This window comes from Mycteria americana, chromosome 3 (genome assembly GCF_035582795.1).
Source record: "Mycteria americana isolate JAX WOST 10 ecotype Jacksonville Zoo and Gardens chromosome 3, USCA_MyAme_1.0, whole genome shotgun sequence".
NCBI classification, from domain to species: domain Eukaryota; kingdom Metazoa; phylum Chordata; class Aves; order Ciconiiformes; family Ciconiidae; genus Mycteria; species Mycteria americana.
The window spans coordinates 90,066,437-90,091,554 of NC_134367.1; the positions used below are offsets into that span (position 1 = coordinate 90,066,437).

Consider the following 25,118-nt stretch of genomic DNA (forward strand, 5'->3'; position numbering starts at 1 on the left):
ATTAAGGCTGACAATAGGGTTTATAATCCATCCCAAGAAAGAAGTATTCCCAAGGTGTATTTTTTCCTCAAGCAATAAAGAAAAAGTTCCAAACATGCGGGTAATGCTTTTACTGTAAAAGCAAGCGTTCCAATCTTTGTTGTTTCATAGTAATTTGTTTAAAAGCCCAAGCATTTCAAGCTGGGGACACAAGCAACTCCTTGAAGTCAGAGCCTGATTGCTATTTCTAAGAAACATCCAGGAAAGAAACTGCTCGCATTATTCTACACTACGCGTTTGAAAAACCTGTAAAATCTCAGTTTCGCCAACGGAACTTCAGCATACGCTCTCACTGAACTAACACGACTTGTTATGGACGAAACATTTACAAAAGCATGGCTAAGCATGTGTTCGTAGGAACCGCTTACTGGATAGTCCCTTTGTTACAAATGCATTACAGTTTATGCTTACCTAAACCCTCTGGAAGGAGGCTGGATCGACAGAACCAGATGACCGCTCGTGCGTACAAAGAAACGAGGCGAGTTACCACCTGCTTATTTGTCAAGTCTGCAAAACCTGAAAAAAGGCACAAGGTGATTTTTCTTATGCGATTCCTTTCATTTTTACAAAACTCCCTCCATCATACCAAATACAAAGTATAAAAATAACATGGTAGAAACCTTTCTCTTTGCATTTTTCACTCTGGATCACTTCCTTGTTTGAAGGAAAAACCCACACTCAGCACCAAAACAAAAAGCAACCCCTACAAAGAAGCAGATTCACTAAAGGTTCAAACAAACAAAAAAAACCGAACAACGCCTCAACTATCAAATGCACTCATGAATAAGACATCTGTTTTTCACCAGCAGAGATTGTTACTGTAGCAAAGGGGTATTCTTTCTTCCTCAATATGCCAAGAGCAATTTATCATCTAAAAAGTGGTAGAAACTCAGGTAACTTATTTCACAGCTTACTCATTTATGCTTCCTTTCTATTTTTTAGTCATTTGCAATGCAATAGTTGCATGCAATTATAAATTGCTAGCTAAGAATGAAAAAGAATAATTTTCAGCATTACCACATTCAGTCGGTGTAATTTCAACCCAGTTGCTTCCATAGCTTCTTGCTGAATGTAGCCTCCCCTACCCCCTTGCAGGAACTCCACAGCAAACTGTTTCCCTGAACTCCATGCACATTAAGCGGTAGTCCCAGCTTCTCAGATGCCAGCCCCTTCTCCCAGCTAAATGTCACTGTCTTCCAATCATCACAAGCAACAATAGCTCATGTTTCCACAATTACCACCCAAGCCTAATTCCAAATCTTAAGAAAACATTCCAAACATTTAGCAACACTATTACAAACCTTTTTCAGTAAGCTCTTGTGCTTCTGTTAGAAAACAGTTTAAGACTGTGCTAAGGTTGCTCAAAAGCAACTGGCAGTGCTGAAGAGACTGCAATGTCTGCGGGTCCATGAAGTTGCAAGAGCCATCGAACAGCGGAACACCTTTTCAAGAATAAATATTAAATCGTTAGCCTACAGAGCAATTCCAGAGTTTCAAAGTGCACTTAAAGAACTGCGTGCAGTGACATGTGCCAGCAGATCACTGAATAAGCTCAGTTAGAAAGAATGATTTTACGTTTGCAGAATGACTACACTGGTACTCACATATTTGGTCAAATTCATCTTTTGTATAGATCACTTTGTTCCACGTCCACTCAAGAACAAACCGTAAATTAGCAGCAGAACTTGGCTGCTCTTTAAAAAAAGAGAGCAAAAAAGAAGTGAATCAACAATTTCAAACTAAAAAGTTTACAACAGAAAAACAACATAACAAGTACTACCTTCAGATGTCCAATGTTTAATGCATCCAGTCAGAAGTTCTAAAGACCCTGTCTGGACAGCAGCTGACAATACCGCTTCTAACTGCTCCTCCTAAACATAACAGACAAAAGAAAATGAGAATCTTACCTACTTTCAGTACCCAAACCATCAACAGTAAAGGTTTGTTTCTAACGCTATACTCATTCCGACACCACAAAGTCAATTAGCACACACGCAACTAATTCCACATTCTTCTTCTTAATTCTAGCCGCAGGCCGGACTGCTTGGCGGTCTGAGGAACACATTACACTTTTCCCCTGACTTTTCAACTTACTGACGGCCAATTCTAACCTGAGTTGACATCAGAACATCTCATTTGAATGTAAGAGTCTACATCAGGCTTGCAAAATCAACAGTCTAGGGGCTAGGCCAACTTGCCAAGAAACTGAGTTTACCTACCACGCTGTGCAAAAGCGTTACTTGCCCTAACACACCGCCACAAATCTGGTGAAGAAGCCAGCAGACGGGAAGATGAGGGCAGTGGGAAGACTGCTCTCCCCCTCCTGCTCATTGCTCCACTGTATGATGGCTAGCTAGCTGACCATTTAGCTTAGATCCTGCCTGGCTGAAGACGGGCTGTTCACCACAAAGGCTCCATCTCCCTTGAAACTCTTCAGGTGGGAGGGAAAGGTTGGTGCACTGCAAATGGAAAATCTATGAAAGAGCAGGGTGTAAATTGGGCTAGTAAAAAAGCACATTGGGCTACTGTAGCACACGGCAAAGGCTACAGCAGTGAAGATCTGCTTTGAGAGGCTGCAGAAGAGCCTGCTGATGAAGGGAAAAGGAGGGGAAGCGGTGATGAAACTGTCAGGTGGAGCTGGCAACAGTAATTGCTTACCACAGCCCACTTCCTTGGAAGCAAAGGATCGTGTCTAGCGCAGCAAGCCGACGTTGGCAAGAGCTCGCGTCCGAGTGAGACACCCCCATCGTCAACTACTGCACTGAACCTAATGCTCTGAGAACCTGACGGCGATGGAGGTTGTTCTGAGGGAAAGATGCTTTCTGTTGCGCGTGACCAGCACTGGCTGCACGCTTCCTTGCGCGTGTCCGTGGCACAGAATTAATAGATGGGTCTCTAAAGACAGATCTATTAGGGCTGTTCCCAGTCACACTCAGTACTTTGGATCTAAGAATACTATTACTTCTGCTAACTAACGGCAACACCTGCATTTCAACGCCACTTGCAACTAATATGAAAATCAGATTATCGTGCCTTGTAGCCTCTCCAGCCCTGTCAGACAAGATGGATGTACTTGATTCCTTCGATTCCCTGATAGGCACTCACCTGACTCAAAGTGGATGGCTGGACATCAGCTAGCCTTGGAGACAGCAAGCCGGCTACAAGACACCTATTGTAGCTGTCATGAATGGCTTCGCTTATTGAAGGACCAGATTTCTTTAAAAAATTCAAGGTCTGAAACATCAATCACAAACTACAGATTAAGACAGCATTATAATTCAATCACTAAGGTTCTGGATTACCACTAAGAGAAATAGCATAAGTGTTCACTTAAACTGTCAGAAGGCTTGCATCAGCAATATGCTTTAGGTTAGCAGCCTGACTAAGCATTACTATGCAGAGTCTTAAAGACGGCAGCCAAACTAACAGTTACGGTTCATAACAAAAATCCTGTAAAACAAAACATCAGCTCTTGCAAGGCTTAATTAAGTGTTTTCGAGTCAATACACAGGCCTTTCTTTTTCCCTGAACACTGACACAAAAGACATTCTATATGAGCTAAAACTAACACGCAACTTTAAATCACACTTTGGAAGACCCTTGCTATGCTGCTTTGTGCAGAAGCTGATTTATGCTGCAAATACTTAGTGAGCTGAAACTTAGTTCAGAATTATTTGTTACAATCTGTGCAGTGGCTCCGAAGCTGTGATTTGGCCAAGTTTGGGAGAAAAAAAATCTCATTTCTTCTTAAACGGTTCAATAAGTTTTCATTTTCTCCATTCTGTCCTCCTTTTTCAAGCTAATCAGGACAGAATTTCATTCCGTCCTCCTTTTTCAAGCTAATCAGGGTTCCAAACCCTAACTCAGGACCTATGCAGGCAGTTCTATGCAGATGGGTAATAAAGTAGCAGCAGCTTTCCCCGACCTCCACAACAGTTTTGTTCTTGCTCCTAGAGCAACCTTGTATTCCTTTCCAGACATGCAATCCCCGATCGTGCTTCAACAGGAGACAATGGTAGGTTTACAGTCCCAAGAGCGGAGCTAAAACACTACCATTTGCACAAAACTGGCAGGATACAATTGCAATTATGCGTGTGGATGGGCAGGATGAGCATAAAATGGTCTCTGGCACTGAAAGCAGTGCAGTAGAAAAGGTAGAAAAGGTACACCTCTTGACATTCTCAATCAAGATACAGTAAAAGATCACCTCCTTCTGGAAGCCGGTGCAAGTCATATGAACAACTCCGGAGGTCAGCAAGCACGTACCATCTGCAGAAACAATGAACGTTTGGCAACATTCCACGCTCTCACAGTTATGTTATGACCTGTTTACATCTTTTAAATAGCAGTATCTGGAAAGATATAACTAAGCGATCATCACATCACTTACTTACTTACAAACTTTTTTAAAACAAATTACTGTGTGTAGAAATTTCACCTCTAGTGCTGTTGAGGTGCTGTGCTTTGAGCTTCAGTTCAAAGGCATTTCATTTTATAACCATCCCCACTTCACAGGCTACGTTACAAAAGCACCAAACCCCAAAACTCAGCAGACCGCCACATATGTTTCACAAGATTAAATACTCTGTTAGTACTCAGTTAGTAATCAGAGTTGGGTTGGGGGGGGGGGGTTGGTTTGAACAAGTGAACTAATAAATGGCATTTAACCTCCATTTAAGCTTATCTCTATTAAAAGCGGTGAAACACCTACCAAAATTATAGGTGCTTGGATGAAAAAACTGCTCAGGTGGTGGATAAGAAGGAGGAACTCCCCGACTTAGGCTCCGCTCATGTACCAGAATATCCAAAATGAGGTTTGGAGAAGTCACGCTTATTACAGCATCCAGTGACCACAACGCAAAATAGGGGCAGTCATGAAGGAATTCTTCTGGCCTTAAAGAAAACAAGTGCATAAGCTAAACGCTGACTTTCAAATGAATCCTTTGTAGGGATATTGAAAACAACTTAATAAAAATCTACCTTAGTGAATCTGGCATTTCAGCAGAATACCAGCGATTAATGTCAAATACACCCAAGTAAGTAGATGGTGCTCCCTGACCGTATGTATTCACTTGCCAACTGAAGATTGATACGCTGGTGTCAGGAGATATTACTGTAAAAGACAAGACATTGCTTCTTATTTGTAGAAAATACGATACATCTGATATTTTTTAAAACACCACTTTCTGGTTTGGCTGAACTCTGTTCTATCATTCATGAAACACAGCCCTTACTAAGACTAATTTAAAACAATTACGGAATAGCAAACATCTCTGCGACAGGTTTCAGTCCTACTGCCCCTTTTTCTTGGTCAAATTGTATCCGTTCTAAGCCAAATCAAATACACAATGATTAGCTAATTCAATTTTCCATACATGAAGAGTTGATCAAGACTTTTAGTTAAATGAATAGTGTATCAAAAAAGTTATGCTAGGAACACATACACTGCTACTTTTAGAAAGCATACAAATAATTATCACATACACTTGGATCACTCAGATGGAATTATTGATTTCCAGATTTGACTCAATTACAAGTTTTCAGAGTAGCTCCTTTCCAGCATATTCAGAATGAAAGAACACAATTATCACACTAAATAAACAAACAAACCCCCAACAAACCGGAAATTGGAATAAAGATTTTGACATAAAACATTCACAAAGTTATACTCAGTAAGTTCTCTCTCTAAGTGGAACGGTCTGTCTTCTCTGGGGAGAGCGCATTCTCTAGATGTAAAGCAAAGTATGTGGTCGAATAGAGCAAGGAACAAGGCGGCGGTTGGTTTGGCAAAATGTTCCTCTGCTCTCTGTTGCATTCATCATTACCATTTGGGGATCCTCACACACTTTACTATGTTTCATTGGCAACTTCTGAGCCATTTCAGTTTTGTTAGCCGCTCAAACTGCCTTTGAAGATATCCATTCTTTTCATAACTCAGAAGACAGCTTCACTGCTAGCCTCAACCCACACCCAACAGAAGCTCATGTGTGCCTACAACTTAACTTGAACAGATTCTGAATAAAAGCTAATTAGAAACCATCAGAAGAATTACAGGTAGTTCTCCATGCCTCATACTTCATAAAAAGGAGACAGAAAGGGGTTGTTTTGAGTTTTGGTTTTGGGGGTTTTTTGGGGGGGAGGGTGGGTGGTTTTTTTGTTTTTAACAAGTTTTTAGAAGGCACTCTCCTCAGAAACATGACACAAGTGGACAAAATCCAAAGGTGTTTATAATAGATTTTGACACACCGTTGACAGAGGATGGCATCACAAAAAGAGATGGAAGTTGCCACTTCAGGACTAAATCAAAGCTAATAAACAGAAATAGCCTAGAAAGATCATGCAAGTGTCTTCTTTGTAACATCAGACATAAGTTAAGGCCCGTAAGAAGAGAGGGAAGGCAAATAACACAGTCAAAACAAAAGGCTAGGAAAGTTATCACTGCAGCAGGCTCAAAGATCTGGTCAGAGCATAACTGAATTTCTAAACCCAGAGATGTATATTTAATTATTGCAAGATAATGAAAGACATCTTAAGAGTTTGAACTGTCTGTACGGACAAGGAAAGCTATTGCTTTAAGAACTCGTAGGTGTAGGAACCCAATAGCTTTAGAGAGGAAAAAATGGACAGGCAGGTCATAGAATCATAGAATCATTTAGGTTGGAAAAGACCCTTAAGATCATTGAGCCCAAGCATAAGCTGAACACTGCCAAGTCCACCACTGAACCATGTCCCTAAGCACCACATCTACACGTCTTTTAAATACCTCCAGGGACGGTGACTCAACCACTGCCCTGGGCAGCTTCTTCCAATGCTTCATAACCCTTTCAGTGAAGAAATTTTGCCTAATATGCAATCTAAACCTCCCCTGGCGCAACGTGAGGCCATTTCCTCTCGTCCTATCACTTGCTACCTGGGAGAAGAGACCAACACCCGCCTCGCCACAATCTCCTTTCAGGTAGTTGTAGAGAGCCATAAAGTCTCCCCTCAGCCTCCTTTTCTCCAGGCTAAACAACCCCAGTTCCCTCAGCCACTCCTCATCAGACTTCTGCTCCAGACCCTTCACCAGCTTCGTTGCCCTTCTCTGGACACGCTCCAGCCCCTCAATGTCTCTCTTGTAGTGGGGGGCCCAAAACTGAACACAGGATTCGAGGTGCGGCTGAGTACAGGGGCACGATCACTTCCCTAGTCCTACTGGACACACTATTTCTCATACAAGCCAGGATGCCATTGGCTTTCTTGGCCACCTGGGCGCACTGCCGGCTCATATTCAGCCGGCTCTCGACCAACACCCCCAGGTCCTTTCCTGCCAGGCAGCTTGCCAGCCACTCTTCCCCAGGCCTGTAGCATTGCACGGGCTTGTTGTGACCCAAGTGCAGGACCCGGCACTTAGCCTTGTTGAACCCCATACAATTGACCTCGGCCCACTGATCCAGCCTGTCCAGGTCCCTCTGTAGAGCCTTTCTACCCTTGAGCAGATCAACGCTCCTGCCCAACTTGGCGTCATCTGCAAACTTACTGAGGGTGCACTCGATCCCCTCGTCCAGATCATTGATAAAGATATTAAACAGAACTGGGGCCAGTGCTGAGCCCTGGGGAACACCACTTGTGGCCGGCCGCCAGCTGCATGCAGATGCAGACATAGGTTTGAACAGGGAAAAAAAATTCCGGTAACATTCCTAAGCAATGGAGAGAATGATCTTATTGTTCAAAGAGGACAGCCGGAGGAATAAAATGACTGACAAGCATTATACAGATGACCCCACCATGCATTGCTATAGCACGTCAGCAAGCGTAAAACCAAACCTATGTTTTTCTTTAAAGAAGTCCCACCTAACTTAAGCACCCAATTTTTCTTTTTGAATAAGCCCAACAAGCTAGTCTATACGGACATTTAAGACTTTCAGACTGTGAGTACGGAACAGCATTCATTGCTTAGATTCCAAAACCATTCATTTTAGAATAGCCAAACACGGACATCAGAACAAACCTTCATTAACGCTATCCTCTCTGTCAACATGGCTGCGAAATTTTTCTATAGTCTGACAGCTGAGTAATTTGGTACTGCTGATCTGCTCTCTCAAGGGAAAGACTTCATCCGTCAGATCTAAACTGTACCTTTCGTCACAGTGTTCCAAACCCTGGGGAAGAAATAAAAGAAGAGAGAAAAGGTCATTTGGAGATAAAAACATACATTCTACCTAAATATGAAAGAATATCTCTAACATAATATGCATATTATACTGTATATTTCCCATGAGCTTACTTCTGATGGCAAATAGAAACTACATCTGACATGCAAGAGAATTGTCAAATCGTAACGGGCAAGTTTGGAGTTTGGCTGTAAAGGCTTTTTCAAGATTTAGCATTTCCCTAACATTGCTCAGTTCTAAACATGTTTTGCAGAATTCCTTGCAACATCGAGGAATGATCACTACAAACAAATTTAATAAAAGATGTCCTGAACAAGTCCACCATTTCAAAAGACTATTTCATCAGACACAGTACTAAAACTCCATAAACCTGTCAGAGATTAATTTTAACAGCTAGAAATTTCAATTTTTATTCCCAAATGAAGAGCCAGTCCCTCCCAAAGTTGGGGCAGAGGGGAAGGGGAAAATAATATCAAACAATTCCTGCCTAAGACAACTCCTGAAGCAAAACAGTCGAGATTAAATTTTCCACACTGGGGCAAGCAAATCTAAGTTAAGGAACTCCACTGTATGGAAGATGTTAAGTAATGACTTTACTGAGCAGTAAAATATGAAGGCAGTTTTCAAATGAGAGGCACTGGTCAGACTCTGATGTGAAAGCAGAGACTGTACACTCTGTCCATCCGCAAGCATTGTGCAGGACAACGGTAAAGACGTGCTCCGTGACCATGATTGCATACACTGGATTTAGCAACTGCTGAGATGGTATAAAAAAGATCTTTGAAAGCATAACTTAAACGTACCTTTATGTTTAATTACTCGAGCACAGACTTCAACCAGCCTTGAAGGCAATGCAGACACAAGTTTCACGCTCATTTATAAAAAAACAGTGCCACGTGTTCCAAAAGGCCTGTCTGTGACTTTTGACCACCATACAAAGTCAAAGATGCGCTGTTTCATCTTTGAAAGCCTCAAGTCTGGTTCCTGGAAAGTTAAGCACTGCTGCCGTAGACAAGTCTTTCAAGCTCCTATGAACTCTCTTCAGTGAACAAGGGTCAACAGGAGATTCCTCCTTGTTTACTCAAACTTGGCCTGGCAAATGGGAACAACTCTTAAATCTTCCGCCACTGAAGATGGACAAGAAACTTGACTCAGACAGCCATGTGGGCAGACAGCCAGGTAGTACTGGCCAATTTGTGACTACAAGGAAGTATTCTGAGACTAAAAAAGTCCTCTCTAGAGCACAGATCCTGTCCTAAGGCATCTCTTGGGGGTTCTTTTGGGGGTTTGGGAGTTGGTTTGGGGTTTTTTTTGGCAGTAGGTGATAGCAGGTCTTGGTATGAAGCTACACGGGGAAGTGGCTCATCTGGAAGCTAGCTGAAGCAGCTGCCTTTTCTCCCCAGAGGGTCCAGCTGTGTCGTTCCCTCTTCAGCTACCTTGTAAGATTGGTTCCTGTTCCAATCCTCCACAACACTCCTCACAGGGAAGCAGAAAGAGCAAGGGAGTGAAAGATCTCAAATCCAGAGGCCGGTGCCTGACACCTCTTACAACCCTGTGAATGCATCACTGGTTGCACAGTCTGCAGAGGGTTAAAAGTCTTGCATTAACTACACCACAGCTTTCTCAGGTGGCAAACACAACATTATTTAATCACTTTGTGTGCTTTTTTCTAAGAGCATCACCTGGAATTTCTAGTAGACCCATATTTAAAAGCTGCTGAAACATTTCAGGTCTCTGAGGTGAAAAATGACACTCGGCACATCTTATTCAGGAAAATAAGATGACCAAGACAAAGAATTGCTGAATAGTAAAAGCTCCCACATGTTAACATTAAAGAGACAGAACAAAGTAGCCAAAGAGAGAAATGGATAGAGACAACTGGTTTTGTTCCAAAGCAGCACACAGTACAAGGTATTGTCTTTGCCACTGCGAAAACTGTGGCTACAAATACCTTTTCAAAGAGGATGAAGCAACACAGAAGTTCAAAGACGAGAAAACTGGAGAAAGATTCAAGAATCTTCCTCCTATCCACCTGCCAAAGTACTTAGAGCGCTGCAAGAGATGAAGAAATGAACTGCAATGAAAGCCCTTTTAGAATTAAAACACCCAATCAGGGTGCTCTGCTCCTCTAGAGCACTGTATATTTATGTCATAAAAAAATTGCACATAAAGAGATGACATCCATATTTAGAACGTGCCCATTCACTTGAAGATATTGATACCTTGTCATCATGATAGATAATGCATTTTAAAGAAACACCACCTTTTCCAAACACCTAACCTTGCTCTATTCAAAAGCAACATTTACAAATGCGGAATGTACATTTCCCTATGTACAAGGGAAAAGGTCAAAATCTAAACTCATTCCAAAAAATCAAAACGCACAGTCCCTATAAAAACAGAGCACCACGACACAAGAATCACCCCGGTTTCATTCCACACCTATTGTGGAGAATAGGCAAGAGAAAGTCTCAAAATAGGAGGAAAGAATTGCTCTGAAATAAGATGACTTTCCCCTCAGAAAGATTTTGGAAGAGTTTCAAGCATACTACTGAATAGAATTATACATTATACGAATGCGTCTTATGTCTGTTACGTAGCTGAGAGATAATGATACCTCATGTGTATTTTAAAGACAACATCTTTGGAGCCAGTTCTAAAAATGTATGCATCCTCTTCGGACCAAATCATACCACTGTTTACTGTATTCACATATTTTGCTGGCTTTCAGAGTACACTTCATAGGTAAGCCAGCCAAAAAGTAGAAAGGGTTACCTTTATAGCTACTAGGTTGCAGGATCAACACTTAAGAGACCTTGTAGCTACATTTCATTTGAAGTCCTGCTGACAGAGCTCAAAAGAAAAACAAGACTATAAAACCAAAGATCAGAAAAGAATCAAGCTATATGACCGTATTTTAAGAAAGGGAGACAGACAGAAGCTTGTTCAAGTCTGCAGTGTGGCTAAAGTCTTCTCCTCCTCCATGCCATTAATTTGGTGTTTAAATGAAGAATAATTTTATTTGTAAAAGCTGCTTCCTCTTCAGGAATTGATAGGGGCTCTTTGCAGATGACTCTAGTTGGAACACACGACGCTGCAGTAGTATAAAACTGTATGACTCCTTTTCAAAAAGCATGGAGAAAGGCTGTGCCCAAGAAGACTCGGCAAAAGAGTATTTCTTTTTAGTCATCTCTGAATTTTGGTGGTCAATATTACCCCTGCCAACTTCACTGGTACTCACTCAGAGAAAATTACTATTTTCAGCCTTTTGCATACATGCACACCTTACCTCATACATGACTTGTCCTGATGCCAAGCGTTTTCTGTCACCAAATGTTAACTGCAACAGATGTAAACTCGCATCATCACCTTCACTGAAAAAGGTATAAATTATGAAGTTTGATTACAAAGCTGCTTTATAGTCCTCGTTATCCTTTTAGTAGATCTAGACTGAAGTTCTCTTAATAGCATGCTCCTGCTGAAAAGAAAAACAGCACTTCCCAAAACACGATCATTGGTCACATCTAGCCCCTAGAGCATACAGGAGGAAATTTGGACACTAACAGCTTCAGGGGCAAATGCGAACCATACAATTTGAAAGCTTTCATATGTTGTATGGACTAGAAATTGTTGGAAATAGTTCTTCACAGTGAAGAGTCATTGATCAGAACTGCTTTAAAGTCAAACTCAAAAAGATTGCCGCTCTGCGAATGGCTGAGTTCATGAAATACCATGCTGATGCTGAACGAGAGAGATCTTTCTCCCTTTCCCTTACCACCACAGCTCCAGTCCCTCTCTTGCATACACTGCACCCTTCCACATACTGATTGGATTCATTAGCCCAGCAGGAAACCATTGACTTTTCTGCTGAACAGTGATCGTTCTCTGCCAGGTGAGCTGAACCGGCTCGTGAAGGCTCCAAAGGCTGCTGAAGTTGGCACAAGGTAATGGCAATACTGTCACCTCCCCCCTTGAGGGGCAGCAGGCTGTTATATCGGCACGTTTAGTGTTCTAGGTCTGCAGCCTCAACTCCTTTTAAGGGTATTTTAATACCACGGTGCGGATATCAAACAAATCATGAAGCACTCGTCAAGAAGCAAAGGAAATCATTTCAGAACGCAAGCACAAAGATATAGCCACTCTTGCTTTGCCTTCTTTCAGAAGGTAGGAACTAGTAGGTCCCTCTTCACGTCTCTTAAATCCTGAAAAAATTGCATTGCGAGCTTAACACCTTCCGTACCTGAGGCAAGCTCCTGCACAGCTAAATAAACAAAACAAATGTACATGTATTAACTGTATGTGAACAAATACAAAAAAAAATATCCATTCGGTGGCTTCTAGTAAATGTCGATTCACCTTTCTTGCGTAGACTGAACAGCCCACAAGTAGCAACAATTGCGAGGATCATTCTCAGGCTCTTGAAAAGTAACAGCATAGACAGGAATCCTTCCTCCTTCCAGCTGAGAGTGGTGCCTACAGGTTTAAAAAAAAAAAAAAAAAACACAAGTAAAAAGAAAAAGAAAAGAGGTGAGCCTGCTGGCCCTAACTGTTTGTAGAAGGGTAGAAGCATCTTCTGAGAAAAGAGCACCTTACGTGCTTATCCTCAAAGTACAGGAGGTCATACTTCCGTCTCAAACAAGCGAGTCAAGGAAGCGACTACTTTTTACGCAACAGTCAAGAGGTGAGGAAATTACTCTCCATCAAATGCAATAACCTGGGTTTATCTCCTCCTCTGCCTGAGGAGGAGGAACAACAACATACATGATTACTTCAGCTGCCAGGCAAAAGGTTGTTCCTACTGTTGTAGCCTACTTCAATATGGAACTGAAAATGCAGCATCTCTTCTGAACAAATTTAAAACAGCGCCAAACAGGAGTCGTTTCTCGTTTCTTTGCTTGCACCGTGTAAAGCATTTTTCTCCCAGACTTCTGAACCTTATTTGCACCTTCACAATCCATTCTTGCCACCTAATTATTCCTCCACTCTCTGTTTATGCACCCAATAGGTTCTGGTGAGTCACTGCAGATTTGCTTAGGTGAATCCCTGTCTGAATTTGGTCAAATATTCCACGTGAGATTGCTCTTTGGCAAATTTAAAATCATCTCTTAGTTTTTCCATGGCTTATAAATTTATATGTCCCTTATTCTCATCTCCAAGTGCTCCAAGCAAACTTTCAATCACACGCATCGTTGCCTTGCAATGGGTCAATCCCCTATTTCGGTCAAGGCTGAAATGTAGGAAAGAATATCTGCTCAGGCACAGATCAGCTATGCATTTTGCATGTCTCACTAGTTTCATCCAGGACACTTTAAAGAATCTTATTGCCAAAATCACATTATTAACAACCTTAAGCCTTTCAATGTATGCCCTAATTGCAGGAACTGGTTCTGAAAAATAATTTTTAAAATCTGTTTCATGGAAATACACACACTTCCTGCTTTCACTGACCACTACTGATGGAACAAAGTGTCTTACAGAACTCAGCTCCATCACATCCTAACTGCTTGACATAACCCAAAGCAGCATGCTTTCCACAACTCCTCCATCCACAGGCACTGTAAGGAAAACAATCCTAGTCCACTGGGGAGAAGGCGGTCCACTTAATCCATCTATGACTTCGGAGTTATTTCAGAAGAGGATTTCTACACATTCCAAGCTTATACTCAACATTTCCATCCCTGAAAAAGTTCTCTTTAAATTCACATTCGTCCTTAAGCAAAAAATGGAGAGCCCTGCACCTCCAGGCATGGCCAAGTGCAAAGGCCTACTTACTCCCTCTTCAAAGTTTTCATATTCCATAGAGACAGGTAGCCATCTGAAAAACCCACAACGAGCTGATTGCTTCTGCTTATGTAGTAGAGGGTTGATACTGCTGTTCCTGAAGGACTTTGTAATTGAAAACAGAGATGTCTCCCTTCTCTGGTCACAGTTTCTCTTCTTTGTGGAACTTCAGCAGGAATTGTAGTGGCAACTTCCAGATCTACACACACAAAACCACACGGTAAATGAATGCGTTATGCCATTTAGGTTGCATTTTAAACACTGACGTGACAACAGGTATAATCTAATTCTACCGTCCCAGGCAAAATACCCATTTATGCAACACTTTTTTTGCTATTTCCACTTTGCACGTATTCAAAGAACATCAGAACTCTCTGACTGGACAGGTTTTCTCACTCGTAGTTCCAAACCAGGTACAAGTGTGACCTTCATAGACAAATTCTCCTTGCACTCCCTCAATCAGGAGGTTGGGCCTCATGATGAAGCTATTTGAAGTGGCATCAACTCCTCAAGCCACTGTTGTAATAGCCAAAACAGTGTATGCCATCTGAATACACAAATTAGAGATTTCATTCATCCAAATGCATGGCACCCCACTGGCAAGAATCACAGCGACATGGGGATCTTTGTGGGAGGGAGGCATTTATAACATTAGAAGGACTATTAAGCCTCTCCCAGTTTTAATCAGTTCAGGACTATACGATGTCAAACCGCCACCTGTCATCCGTAGTCATAAATGTCTGCGCACTAGTATCTTCAAAGCGGGATGCGGATTGTTTCTTTAAAAGACACAAGTTTTCTTACTTTTAAATTAAAGTATCAAAACTGCAAGCTTACACAATGGTTCTGTTTCATTCTGACTGCAGGACAAATCATCCAAACAAAGGTCAACCAGAAGGAGATGACCAACATCTGTAGCCACTGCTGCCACTCCAAAGAGCCATCGCAGACTCTGATGTAGGTGCCGAGTGCTCACACTGGCTCCGCCGTGATTAGTTATGGCTTCTATAGCCGTTACCTGCAGGAAAGCTACAAGTTAATATTTAAGCTGTTTGACAAGCTAGATAGAAATCACTCAAAAGGGAAGCCAGAATTAGCCCATCAGAAACAAGAAAGTTAATACAGGGTCATAAGGCTTAAAAACAAAGCATTGCTTCCAATTCTGTCAAGAAAAAAGAAAAAAAAAAAAAGCCCTGTACAAAAATCTGTTACTGCCTCCCATTTCCTAGATTTCCTACAGTTATTTAAGTGAACTAACGTCAACTTCAAGTTCTCCCACCGCTCACAGCCCATCAGCACTGTGATACAGTCTATGCCTTCTTTGCCAAACAGCTATTGGCATAAATCAGGGCTCTAAGTCAGACGAGGCAGCGGCCAAGGTGCACGGTAGACACACCAGTTCCATGGGAATGAAACAGTTCTAGGAAGTGTTGAAGGGAGATAGGAGCTTAGTAAAAATTACGCTAGTCCTCATTTCAAATAAAACTAACAACCAGACGAAGTAAAAAAAGTTTTAAGCGCACACCAGCACTTTTATGAATGTTAACAAAGATTTAAAAAGCCAGCCGAAAACAATGGCAGCTCGGTAGATAAAAAGCTGACTCCAGCTAAGGAAGAAGCGCACACTGCTCTTGAACATGCAAAGCAGTCTGCATGCAACTTGATTACAAGGTCTTTATTAAGACAGACCTTTCAGCACCTGCAACACATCCCAGGCCAATACGGACTGCTGTAGCAGAGATACAAGCACATGAAGACTCCTGCACTAAAGCTATACAGCAAAAGAACACAGGCCACCCTTTAGCCTTCTTGCAACATGCAACACAATGAAAACAGGAAGCTTTACATCAACAACAAAGTTTTACAGGAAAATAAAACCAAGAAGTGAGCATCACAAGGTCGTCCACTTTGTTTATGTATTTTTTAAGCCTCAAAGTTTTCTCCTCTCCCAGACCAAGCACTTGCTATGACTACACTGCCTGGCAGTCTGCTACAGAATTTACCTTTCGTCTTGGTCTCAAGAATTCTAATCTTAGAAGTACCTACAGCAATTCAGACAACTTTATTTTGTTTCAGATTTCCTAGAAATCAAATTAAATTTCCAATCTCCTCTGCTACTCAAAGGACTGTCAAAAGCGTTTTGACTACGCAAATTTTTGCTGCTCCAAGTCTTGATGACTGTTAGGAGGAAAGCAGAAATGCTGTACATATCTCACTGCAGAATTAGCCAAAGTTCAAGCGTTGCTTCTAACTTCTTTTTCTTTGAAGATTTTTTTCGTTGTACGACTGGCTCCAAATGAATCTTTTCCATTTTTGCATGCAGTCTTCCAACAATGTTTCCCAGTTTTAACACTTCAATTTTCCATGTAGAAGCTCCTGGCGCTGCCTATTTTTCCACTGCGCTATGAAAAGCCAGTGCATATTCTCCTAGACTACTGCCAACTCATTCTGGGAATGAACAAAGAAAACTTTTCTCAGCTCACTGAATCTGAATGCTACCCTTCTGCCTCATACAAACCAGGAAAAATTGGGAAAAGACCGTTCCATAGTTCCGAAACATACAACCAGTATAAACCAATTTAATATAATTAATGTTTTACATTCAGATTGGCTTTCACAAGAATCCCATTCAAATAATACTCCATTAACATTTTCAGTTTTCTGATGCAGTTCACATGCACATCCAGAGGGCAAGTAGAGATGCTCCCACGAAAAAAAGTTATGCCAAAATGCTTTCTAAGCTTGTCAGTTTGGGTTTTTTAACTCATTCCTTTACCCTCTGAATGACTACACATCTACCCTTATGCTAAAAGGCAGTCATACAGTCACTATAAATACCCTGTATTAATACACTAATGGCTTGACACCTTGGACCAGAGTCACTCTTAAGTTAGCGTTAACCTGTACAACTTCATTGTCCACAGAAGATACACCCACACGGAAAATAGTCTGGAAAGGCAGGTGCTCATTAAAGCCTTAAAACAGTAATGACAAAAACGGCAGAAAGTGATGTCAAGAACGCATCTGCATTTTACTTTTAAAAAGAATCCGTGTGAAACACAGAGGAACATTCAGGCAGATTAAAACCCCAAATGATACACTACATAATATGCAAGTATGAGGTACAGAATAAACCCAAAACACATGGACAGTGGCCAAGTGGCTTGGTTTTGCTTACCCTTACTCCCGCTCACAACTTAGAAGTTAACAGTCCAACTCGCAATACCTGGGTCCTGTCTACGCTGATCTAACTAATCTAACAGCAAGAAGACAGGAAGCACAACAAAAGCAACAGACCAAACATGCTTGTAATCAAGAGCATTCAGGGCACAAGAGCAAAACTTCAGATAAGCTTTGCCCTTATTCCAAAATTCATAACCTTTATCACACAACAGCCAACTTTTCCCCCCAAGGCTTCTTCATATGTTCTCCTCAACCCCTTTTTTTGCGCTGCGGAAAAACTCCCTAATACAACCGAGAGTTAAAACGACATTCTATTTCAAATCACTTCTGTAGACGCAGAGGCAATATGTGACACGATCCTTCTTGACCTTTCCTTTTCCTAGTCCCAGCTTACTTAGATTTAAGAAATAAAACTTAACAAAGCTACGTCATTTTTCACAAACATGATTTACTTACTGATTACGCGCTTATGACAGCACACAGCTTGCCTTTCCATCTAAAACTCTAAGATTTATCAGCATGATAGGCAAGCTAACACAGTGGAGCACCAGCCCAACGCACATCTTTAGAAATTACCACAATACAAATGCTTACTACTACTAATCACACTGTAGCATTCCAAACAAACAAAACTCCACCTGTATTCTAGCAAGTCAAACCATATCACCTTATGGAAAGCTGAGTAATAAGTAAGTATTTATTTGTTGCAGACTCCAACATGATAAAAATGTAGGGAGTCTTGATGGTCTATTAACTTACGCCCATTCTTGTTCACATTAAGATCACGTGACTAGGGCACATGACATCATTGGAGTTTACGGGTTATAGAAGACAGAAAAACTTAGTAACATTACCCCAGCGTATCCCACCAACACAAACACAATTTTCAATAAGCAGAGATTCCAGGACTTCAGACGGAAAGTCCATCTTTCAACAGTCTGTCAGGTAACTCACTAAAGGCTCTTTTCTCCTATCCTAAGTCAACACAAAAATGTCTTCTGCTCTCAAGTCACACCTGCTTGCTACTCTGACATTCATGGGAATGTGCCCAAGTCATCTACACTACAGCTGGGGAAGCCTGAGATATTTTAAGGACAGTCTTTCTGACAGAAATGAACCGTTTAGGAAATGTACGTTACAGACCCTTGAAGGAGTGGGGTTTTTTTTCTTTTTCACTCTGGCCATAAGAAGATAGCTTTCCATGCCTTTTTGTGGAAGTGGAGAATTAGGTAACGATGCGCTCTACAATGAAACCCAAAAACTTGGTTTACTGTCAGTAAACTCAAGCGCGAACGGTACCGTTCAGCCCAAGATTTTACATCAAGCCGCTCTTGACTGGATACTCTGAAGTGACAGTATGTTCAAGCAATATAGAAAACATACCTCCTACAAAGAGGCGCTCCAACGCTTTTCCTGAAACAGGAGTATGCAGCACCAAACAACATTAAAGCTTCATTTCGCCCATTAACAGGTACGTACCCTTCCTGGAAGAACAACTGCTTTAACCACTCTTGATATTCCAAGGTCGTACAGACAGAGAACACTTCCCTCTGCTTCTTCCAACCCAACCAGTAGTCCCGTTCTCTTCTGCCAGGAAAACTCCTTTACCACACGAACAGTGGGAGGCTGCTCATTTACTCCACTGAAACGGTACGCAGAGAGCCGCTCTCCTGTCACAGAGTTCACTACCTCAAGTTGAGGACCACACGCCAACCATGCTAGGCCATTTCTCCCTGCAAGAGAAAAGAAAGCTGACTAAAGCAAAGTTCCAACAGAGGCTTGAAAACAACTGAAAAATCACAGTCACTGCCCCTTTCCTGCAATAAAAGTGCCTAACAGAGGAAGACCGGCTTACCTAATTCGGGTCAATTATTTAAAGCCACCCATTGAAATCCTCAAGCAACACATCTTAAAATTAACCACCTTAGTATTCTGCATTTAACTTGTCATTCCTGCACCGAAGAATTTGGATTGTTTGGGGTAAAGATTACAATGCATTGATCTACAGTCTTGATACCATCTTCCGCTGGGTTTTGCTCTAAACCATCTAAACACATAGGGGAATACAAGTCTTAAAGCATACTTGAAATGTAACAAATCTAAGCAATTCTTTTCTAGTTTAGTAATTTTACTTGACACATGCCTACTTGGGGCAGGGATTTGGACTTCAACAAGAAATTATCTTAAAGCGGGCACTGCGTTAGTAAGCTGAAACTTTGGCACGTGCTGAGCACAGGAAGAATTTAACACATTTTCTTTCGCTGAACGACTTCAGACTCGAGGCAAGTATTAGCTCAGTTACCACACTTACAGTCAGGCAGATAGATTCTAGCTGGTCTTAACAGAAGCCTAGACATCCAGATAGGCACCCAGCTCTACTTGCAGAGCACCTAGAAAGTCAACTACCTCATCTGCTTAGCCACTTTCAGCAGCTCTCACTGGCTACTCAGCTGCATCCTATTAAATACTTTGGAATGCAGCGCTTAACAGTGCTATCCTCTTCCTTCTGTTTTTATTCAGACGAGAAAAGAAAAAGCAGGGCATTTTGCCTCTGTAACACTGTAGAAGAACTATTTCTGCATGTGATGTGATGATGGGCATAGAGCTTGAGCTGCTGCAAATCAATCCGGCCCCAAACAACACCATTACTTTTTTGAAAACTGCCTTTTATTTAATTAGAAATTGAGGAGGGCTCACTGACTCCGCATGTTTCAGGAAACTATTTGAATAGCACAAGATCGGTGCGGGTTCTTGTAATGTCAAAGTTTTACTATACCAATGTTTTAATATTAGTGGGTTTAATAGTTACAACATCCTTTTTGTTCTCTCAAAACCCGATGCCTCTTGACAGCACCAACCCGACACAGTTGATACTACGACCCTATGCTTCAGGTAACCTCCAGGCATAACAACTTTATACCAAGACCAGATTTAAGGGAAAATGCTCACCTCCAGAAAACTTCCCGCACAGCAGAGAATCTAGGGTTATCCCATCTTCCCCAAGGGCCTGAAGAGTCACCTCTGGAAACTGCAGCAGGCTGCTCGTCACCTGAGCCGCTAGGTCTCCCATTCTTCCCTGTGAATAAAGAAAAAAATGCAAAAATAGACTCATGTCGGCCATAAATATTTTTGAGATTGGCAGAAGTTTCATCAGTGTGCACTGGATAATCTCCTATACATCTCCTGTGGCTCTTTCCCTTACAAAAATGGCACTCAGGACAGGTTTTGATCTCGCAGCAGAGCAAAAGGACAATCCTGTGCTTTTCTGATGCCTACGAGATCACCAACAAAAAGCGACACAGGGGTATTGACAAGAGAAAGAGCAGGAACAAAACCAGTACACGGAGTTCGAGTCTACTCACACAGGTTAGTAAGATGCGATCTGAGAAAAATCATCTATTAGAAAGCTTCTCAGTAACAGGTGGAAGTTTCCATTTCTTCCTTCCCTTGATTCTATACTTTATTACTCCTTGTCAGTGAATGGGACCACATGAGCAAAGCACTGCTTTCTTCACGAGGTCTCAAAAGGAAGATATTCTACGTAGTTCACTCTTCCTGGGTGTTACACATGCTGACCAACTCAGGCACCAAACACAACCCTTGCCCTATGCTACAAACCAGTACAGCCAGCCACTTAAACGTGTGCACAAAGCGTCTTGCATTATCTCGACCATACGTGTTCTCCTGCAAATAAACTTTTAGGATTGTTTCTTCCCGCGTGCACTAAGAACCCATTTTCCTTACAGCACAGCAGGTCACCGCTAGTTTTGAAGACTAGACTCTGGGAGCAATACAAAGTTATGAAAGGGCAATGTTTATAAACAAACACAATTTATATCCATTGTACTCCCATGGAGAAAGATTATGCTCCAAAGCCTGGGCATTGGAATCCACTACATTTCAAGTCACAAGCACTCTATTTGAGAATATGTTCCGCAGTCTTCTGCCAGCATGGAAACAACGAGCGTGTGAAACACAGGAAGCGTAAGTCAGCACTAAGCACAAGTCAACATGTTGAAATACCATTGCCCATGGCAAAGCCAGTATGGCAGGACGCTGCTGCAGCCAGCCAGCCTGACTGCTCTGCCAGCACCCACAACTAGCACAGATCAAGGGGTCCAAGTGGGACAACTTACTTGCAGTAGTTTTGTTGGGTTTGCTTTTCGGTACTTGTCATCATTTCAAAGTGACAGCGGGATGAACTTTTGCACTGCATCCAGGGGCTCCCGAGAGTCAAAAGCCCCACAACTTGACCAGCATCCTGGCTTAGTTTCATTCTAATGACCTAACGAATATGTTTTAGCAGTAACCCATAATACCAAATACTAACACAGCTATACTGGGTTGGTGAATAGCATCTTTTAAATGTTTCCGTTTGTGCCCGTTGCCTCTGGTCCTGTCCCTGGGCACCACCAGAAAGTAGCCAGCTCCATCTTCTTTACCCCCTCCCTTCAGGTGTTTAGATGCCTTGATGAGATCCCCCCTGAGCCTTCTCTTCTCCAGGCTGAACAGTCCCAGCTCTCTCCACCTTTCGTCGCAGGAGAGATGCTCCAGTCCCCTCTAGCCATCCTTGTGGCCCTTCGCTGCACTCTCTCCAGTAGTTCCATCTCTCTCTTGTGACCCTGGGGAGCCCACACCTGGACACAGCACTTCAGGCGTGGCCTCACCAGTGCTGAGCAGAGGAAGGATCACCTCCCTCCACCGGCTGGCAACGCTCCTCCTCATGCAGCCCAGGATGCCGTCAGCCGCCTTTGCCGCAAGGGCCCGTTGCTGGCTCACGGTCACCTTGGTGGCCACCAGGACACCCAGGGTCTTTTCTGCAAGCCGCTTTCCAGCTGGGCAGCCCCCAACATATACTGGTGCAGGAGGCTGTTCTTCCCCAGGTGCAGGACTTTGCCCTTCCCCTTGTTGAACTGCACGAGGTTCCTGTCAGCCCAAAAACCACTCAGCACCCAAAACTCCCCAGCAAATCACAAAGAATTCTTCTCTGGTGGAAAGCTCACACCTTGACACAGTGGAGAGTCCTGCCTACAGCACACATCAGATGTGCTTTTCAGTCCAGTACCACCGGGAAGAACCATCAAATAAGTAACACTCCAACACCTGGACCACTCGTGTAACTTAAAATTTAATCATGCTGCAGTTATTAACTGCGTATAAGAGCATGTGAAAATGCTAGAGCATCATGCATGCCCAGGTTTCTCCTAGTAAGCCAATGGGCATTTAAACATTTTTTTCTAGACCTCTGGCTTGGCAAGATGGAACTAGGAAGATAAAATCCATAATAAACTATGAACAACATATATAGGGATCTGGTTATTGGGATGGTCCGCTTGCATCATTCTGCTAAGTTAAACCAAGGATTACTGGGCAATCCAAACAGTGGCAAAATAGTTCGAGAGAGAGAGGTTAAAGGCATGAAGCCTCTCCGTCAAGAGCTATATCCAACACTAACCGCATTTCTGCTCTCTTTGGAAACAATGACTACAATCACATTCCTGTTTCTGTCTCTTAGAAATCAGATTCGTGTAAAACGCCACAGGCTTACTCCATGTTCACGACTAAACCACAATCCAACCTCCCAGCTGTATCCTATACCAAAGTGCTCTGTGTATCTGTTGCCAAAATCACCCTTCTTCTTCACCCTAGGTACTTATGACTTCCAAACATCATGAGCTATTTCCAGAGAAAGGAACATGCCACAAGTCATAGGCTGATGATAGAGTTTTGGATTAAAAAGCTCCAGGGAAAAAGGAAGAAAAAAAAAAAAAAAGACAGAAACGACACATTCAAGCAGAATCACATACAGCCAAGTCAGAGTTCTGGGATGTCAGTTTTGACTGTGGTCATACCTGAAAATCAGTTTCAAAGGCCAACAACGTTATGGGCTTACTGAAGAAAAAGCTACAAATATGGTCAGTCGCAGCTGAAGATAGGATTTCACAAAACGCATTGACTTCACTGCCACCTCCCATCTCTCCATCCGCTCCTTTGTTCCGCTACTGTATTCCCGTGGCTTACCTTGCACTGTCTTGAACACTTTTCAGAGCGCTTCATGAGCCAAGTTAACTCCCTAAGCAGACGGGAAACTAACCCTCAAAAGCAGGTGGTTTTCCACCAGGTTAGAGAGTTCACCTAGCTAGCAGAGAGAACGAGCAAGCATAAAAGGTGGCACAAGGAAAGAGGCAGGACAATGCATTGGGAAGAAGGAGAGGGAATTTGTCCGCCTCCGTTTTGTGGCAGTAAGCCATTATGCTAGCTCATACACGTGTGAAACGACACACTCAGTTTGCAAGGAGAGCTAAAAACCCCTTTACTTTTAGAAAGGACAGCACCCAAGACACAGTCAGTCGTCCTTGAAGTCCCTCTTGCACGTAGAGACTCACTATCTCACTGAGAAAGGCTGCAGCTCCCAGCTGTCATTCTTGCATTCAGCCAGATGTGGAAGCTCAAGTCATTTCAGGGAAGTGTTATTTGGTGATCAGAGCAGGGACAACCTTGTGTGACACTATTCAGATCACCTTGTCTAAGGAAACAGGACAAAGAGAGGGAAGCAGCCAAAGAGGAAGAAACGGAAGAAACACTAAGTTCTTCCGAGAAAAACAGCATCCACTTTGTTGAATAACAGGCAAAGATGACAATTAGAGAATTTCTTGAATTGTTATTAACGACTGGTTCAATGACTTTTCCCCCAGAAAAACAGGAAGCAACTCACAAGCATTGGAGGAGCAGGAGATGGAAAAGACACTTTCTGCACCTTAGTAGTCAGGTTCAGTGAATTTGCACTTCGCCATATTTGACTCCTGCAGAAAGAGGATTTAGTGAGCGAGCGAGCAGGTGAGTAAGGGCGTACCACCGGCTCATTTCTTTCCCGCTTAGGCAGAAAACCTCCCCCCGATCTTTTAGGCAAAACCCCTACATTTAATCCAAAACCTAAGGTTTAGTCTCAAAAGCCACTAGCAGAACAGAGACGGTCTGTACCAGAATTCTACAATCAGGCTGATTTCACTCAAGTGCAGCCTATGGATTCTCTTGCAGAGCTTGTGCGGATGCTCCACAAGCTCTCCGAGAAGCACGAATCTACAGCAGAAAGTGAGAAGAAGAAAGAACTTCAGCTCTCTATCCCAACAGCCCCCAGCAGCTAAGACCCTGTATCTGATGCAGACCAGAGATTTGGTTTCCCTTTAAATGAAAAAACAAACAAAACCAACACAGATCAGAAGTTGACACCGGAGCCAGTTTACCCAGCTACCCGCTATGGTTATTCTCTAACACGACTCTCCTGTCATTCAAGAGCTGCAGTCCCTGTCTAGCGTGGCTAAGCTAGCAAAAGTTCCTAAAGTCAGTTCTGAAACTGTGCTCTTTTTTGCGCCGCCTGGCGTACCTGGACAGACAGACGTAGATGCCAAGTGTCTCAGTACAGAACACGCACGCAGCCTTCCTAGTAGAGGGAGACAGTAGTTAACAAGACATTTCCAGCATCCCACACCCGTTTGCCCCTCCCAGCACAAATTCCAGAATCACAGAATCACAACGAAGAGAAAAGCCTTCCGGAATCACTGGAGGTCATCTGGCCCAACCCCTCGCCTCAAGCAGGGTCACCTAGAGCAGGCTGCCCAGGACCACGGCCAGACGGACGGCTTTTGAGTATCTAATTCTGAAACATACTTTTACAAACAGCAACCTGACAAGCTGAACTGCAAACACATGGGCAACACGGGCAACAGGCCCAGGTTTTTGGTGACTCTCTCCTACCAATTTCAGTAGTCTCTCCACCACCCAAGTAAACAACAGCACACCAGCAAAGGCTTGTCACCACTATTTCACTAAAACTATAGCCGACAGCTTGCTAGGTAGAAGACACGGAATTAAGAGAAGCCCGATCGAGTTCATTTCACTGTCTTAAAAAAGCAGTGCGCAGGCAATTCCACGCAGGAAAACGAGCGGATGCAGCAAGCGAATGAG

At 42.7% G+C, this 25,118-nt stretch overlaps 1 protein-coding gene across 1 annotated transcript in view; it reads right to left on the reverse strand.

Annotated features, from left to right (window-relative positions):
• Positions 1 to 25,118, reverse strand: part of LOC142407557 (protein ELYS-like) — a 46,820-nt gene extending 21,702 nt beyond the window's left edge. The window contains exons 1-16 of the mRNA XM_075497179.1: positions 24,538 to 25,118; positions 20,103 to 20,229; positions 18,633 to 18,886; positions 14,808 to 14,988; positions 13,962 to 14,169; positions 12,546 to 12,662; positions 11,479 to 11,563; positions 8,027 to 8,177; positions 5,020 to 5,152; positions 4,751 to 4,932; positions 4,247 to 4,308; positions 3,145 to 3,273; positions 1,820 to 1,910; positions 1,644 to 1,733; positions 1,341 to 1,481; positions 451 to 555 (exon numbers count right to left, since the gene is read on the reverse strand). Coding sequence (XP_075353294.1) covers positions 451 to 555; positions 1,341 to 1,481; positions 1,644 to 1,733; positions 1,820 to 1,910; positions 3,145 to 3,273; positions 4,247 to 4,308; positions 4,751 to 4,932; positions 5,020 to 5,152; positions 8,027 to 8,177; positions 11,479 to 11,563; positions 12,546 to 12,662; positions 13,962 to 14,169; positions 14,808 to 14,988; positions 18,633 to 18,886; positions 20,103 to 20,223 — 2,050 coding nt within the window. The 5' untranslated portion in view covers positions 20,224 to 20,229; positions 24,538 to 25,118. The remainder of the gene's footprint in view (positions 1 to 450; positions 556 to 1,340; positions 1,482 to 1,643; positions 1,734 to 1,819; positions 1,911 to 3,144; positions 3,274 to 4,246; positions 4,309 to 4,750; positions 4,933 to 5,019; positions 5,153 to 8,026; positions 8,178 to 11,478; positions 11,564 to 12,545; positions 12,663 to 13,961; positions 14,170 to 14,807; positions 14,989 to 18,632; positions 18,887 to 20,102; positions 20,230 to 24,537) is intronic.